The 3,016-nt window shown below is 49.8% G+C and overlaps 1 protein-coding gene across 2 annotated transcripts in view; it reads left to right on the top strand.

The window, feature by feature from the left end:
* c19h1orf216 (chromosome 19 C1orf216 homolog) overlaps positions 1-1,323 on the top strand; it is a 3,383-nt gene extending 2,060 nt beyond the window's left edge. For both annotated transcript variants that reach the window (XM_014033479.1, XM_014033480.1), the window contains exon 2: positions 311-1,323. In XM_014033479.1, the coding sequence (XP_013888933.1) occupies positions 311-1,265 (955 nt within the window). In that variant the 3' untranslated portion in view covers positions 1,266-1,323. The remainder of the gene's footprint in view (positions 1-310) is intronic.
* Positions 1,324-3,016: the final 1,693 nt, after the last annotated feature.

The raw sequence follows: 3,016 nt of genomic DNA, 5'->3' as shown, positions 1-3,016 counted from the left end.
TCTCAGGTCTCAGGTTAGTCCACCTGTCTCTCAGGTCTCAGGTTAGTCCACCTGTCTCTCTGGTCTCAGGTTAGTCCACCTGTCTCTCAGGTCTCAGTTTAGTCCACCTGTCTCTCTGGTCTCAGGTCTCAGGTTAGTCCACCTGTCTCTCAGGTCTCAGGTTAGTCCACCTGTCTCTCTGGTCTCTGGTCTCAGGTTAGTCCACCGGTCTCTCAGGTCAGTCCACCGGTCTCTCAGGTCCTGGTCCTGGTTCAGGCTCTTGTTGGACAGGTGGACATGTGTTCATGGTGTCCTCTGTGTGTCCCCACAGGGAGTCTCAGTCCAGGTCAGTGATGCTTCATCATCAGGACCAGCATGTGGACTCGGCCCAGGGTGGGACCAGGACCAGGACCAGSTCCTGTCTTCAGAACAAAGACCCTAACTTCAACTTCCTGCCGGGAGAACCGGAGAGGGTCTTCACGGCGAAGAGAGGAAGAGGAGGAGATGAGAACCGGAACCAGGTCTGTCCCCGGGACCCTCTGAGTCCCACATCCTCGGGTTTCCACCACGGCTCGGGGGTCACGTCCCCGCGGTCCCGCCTGCCCTGCTGGAGCCCCCTGGAGCCACTTCCTGAGGTCGGGGAGGACGGGTACGGTCGGGTCCCCCCCGACGGGGCGGAGGAGCAGAGGGGGGAGGGGGAGGAGGGCGGGGCCATGATGATGATGATGAAGAGGGACGGGACCAGGAAGGATGAAGGTGACCCAGACCTGGACCAGGAATGGGGGGACAGTGAATCGGAGTCCGAGTTCAGCAGCCAGTCCGGCGCCAGCATGTCCTCCCTGGACGAGGAGAGCGGGGGGGAGGAGCCTCTGGTGAGGGGCTGGGACCGGGTCGGAGTCGGAGAACCCAAACCCAGCCCGGAGGAAGCTGACCCCACCAGGACCAGCAGCCGAGGCCTGAGCCCTAAAGCCCTGACAGGAAGTGGTCTGGAGGACCAGCAGCAGGAGCGTAACCATGACAACGAGCAGTCCTCAGACTCGGAGGCGGAGCTGATGGACGCCGTGTGGACCCTGAGGGACCGCGAGCGCTTCAAGGCCCAGGAGATGGAGAAGCACCAGGTCCAGCTCACCATGTACCGCCGGCTGGCTCTGATCCGCTGGGTCCGGACCCTGCAGGGCCGGGTCCAGGAGCAGCAGAACCGCCTGCAGTCCAGCTTTGATGTCATCCTGACTCACAGGAAGGAGCTGCTGAGGATGGGGGCCGCCRCCGCCGTCAGCCAATCATGAGGAGGCGTGCAGCTGGGCTGTGACATCAATGAAAGAATAAATAACATCAACAACACAAGTCATGTTTATTATTTATTTATTTTAACCAAAGTAAACTTTAATCTGAGAGAAACTAAAACACGTCAAAGACTTTCAACTCAGACAATCCTAAAACATCTGGTTCTATCAGAACCTTCAGCAGAACCACAGGGATGGTCAGGGTATAAAAGATGACATCATCCAGTAACAATGACATTCAGTAAAGATGACATCATCTAATAAAGGATGGCATCATCCATTAAAGATGACGTCATCCAGTAACAATGACATCATTCAATAAAGATGACATCATCCATTAAAGATGACATCATCTAATAAAGGATGACATCATCCAGTAATGATGACATCATCTAATAAAGGATGGCATCATCCAGTAATGATGACATCATCTAATAAAGGATGATATCATCCAGTAATGATGACATCATTCAGTAAAGATGACATTCAGGAAAGAAGACATCATCTAATAAAGGATGACATCATCCAGTAATGATGACATCATCTGATAAATGATTACATCATCCAGTAATGATGACATCATCTAATAAAGAATGACATCATCCAGTAATGATGACATCTAATAAAGAATGACATAAAATAAACAATGACATCATCTGATTAAAAGATGACATCATCTTGTTAAGAGCTGCAGACATCAGCTGCTTCATGTGACCCAAAAGGTTCTGTTTGTGTTTGTCTTTTGACTGATGTCTGAAAATATTTATCTGTTGTTGTTTATCTGAAAGATGTTTATTTGTTGTTGTTTATCATAAAGATGTTTTTGTTTGTTCTGATTTGTTTATCAGAAAGATGTTTGTTTATCTGTTGTTTATCACAAAGATGTTTTTGTTTGTTTATCTGAAGTTTGTTTATCAGAAGGATGTTTGTTTGTTTGTTTATCAGAAGGATGTTTGTTTGTTTGTTTATCTGAAGGATATTTGTTTGTTTGTTTGTTTGTCTGTTGTTTATCTGAAGCAGAATAAAACATCAGAGCTGTTTCTGGGTCTCAGGCTGGTCTTATCAGCACCGGTGGAACAGAACTTGTTCTTTGGTGGTCCGGATCATGTGGTTCTGTTTGTGCAGTGACCCGGTTCTGACAGTGGGCTCTTTGTGTCTGGGCCCGTCACACGGCTGCCTGCTGGTTCCGTGTGATCTGTGTGAGGCTGCAGCCTCCGGTGGTTCTGCTCCATCACGACTGTGTGCTCGGTGGTACCACTGGTACCGGTACCATCTTTAGCGGGCCCTGCTCTGGCCCTTTGACACAGCCTCAGAGGTTCTGTTTGGAGCGGGTCCATCAGCAGATGATCTGATCAGAGGAAACCCGTCTGGTACCAGCAGAACCTTGAAACCCGTCTGTTTATTTCCTGAAACACTTTGAAGAGTTTGGACCAGAACCTTTGATCCGATCAGAACTGATCAGARCTAAAAATTCAAACCTGTAAATAAACTGAGCTGAGACACCTGAAGAACCCCCATCTGGACCTCCTGGACCACCAGACCTGTAACCGGTGGGTTGCCGGTTCAATCTCCTGCTCCATCAGTTTCACTTGTTGTGACTCTGGACCCAGTTTCCTGCTGGTGGTGGTCAGAGGGTCCGGTCTGCCAGCCTCTCCCCCAGGACTGTAGCAGCTGCTGTTCTCTGAACTGACCAGCAGGGGGCGACAGTCACCAGAGAAAACATTTACCTGCTCAGTACTTTATTATTATTATTA

Source organism: Austrofundulus limnaeus, unplaced genomic scaffold (genome assembly GCF_001266775.1).
Source record: "Austrofundulus limnaeus strain Quisiro unplaced genomic scaffold, Austrofundulus_limnaeus-1.0 Scaffold1752, whole genome shotgun sequence".
Classification (NCBI taxonomy): domain Eukaryota; kingdom Metazoa; phylum Chordata; class Actinopteri; order Cyprinodontiformes; family Rivulidae; genus Austrofundulus; species Austrofundulus limnaeus.
The sequence above is the reverse complement of the archived record's forward strand: the minus strand, read 5'-3'. Positions and strand labels throughout refer to the sequence as shown.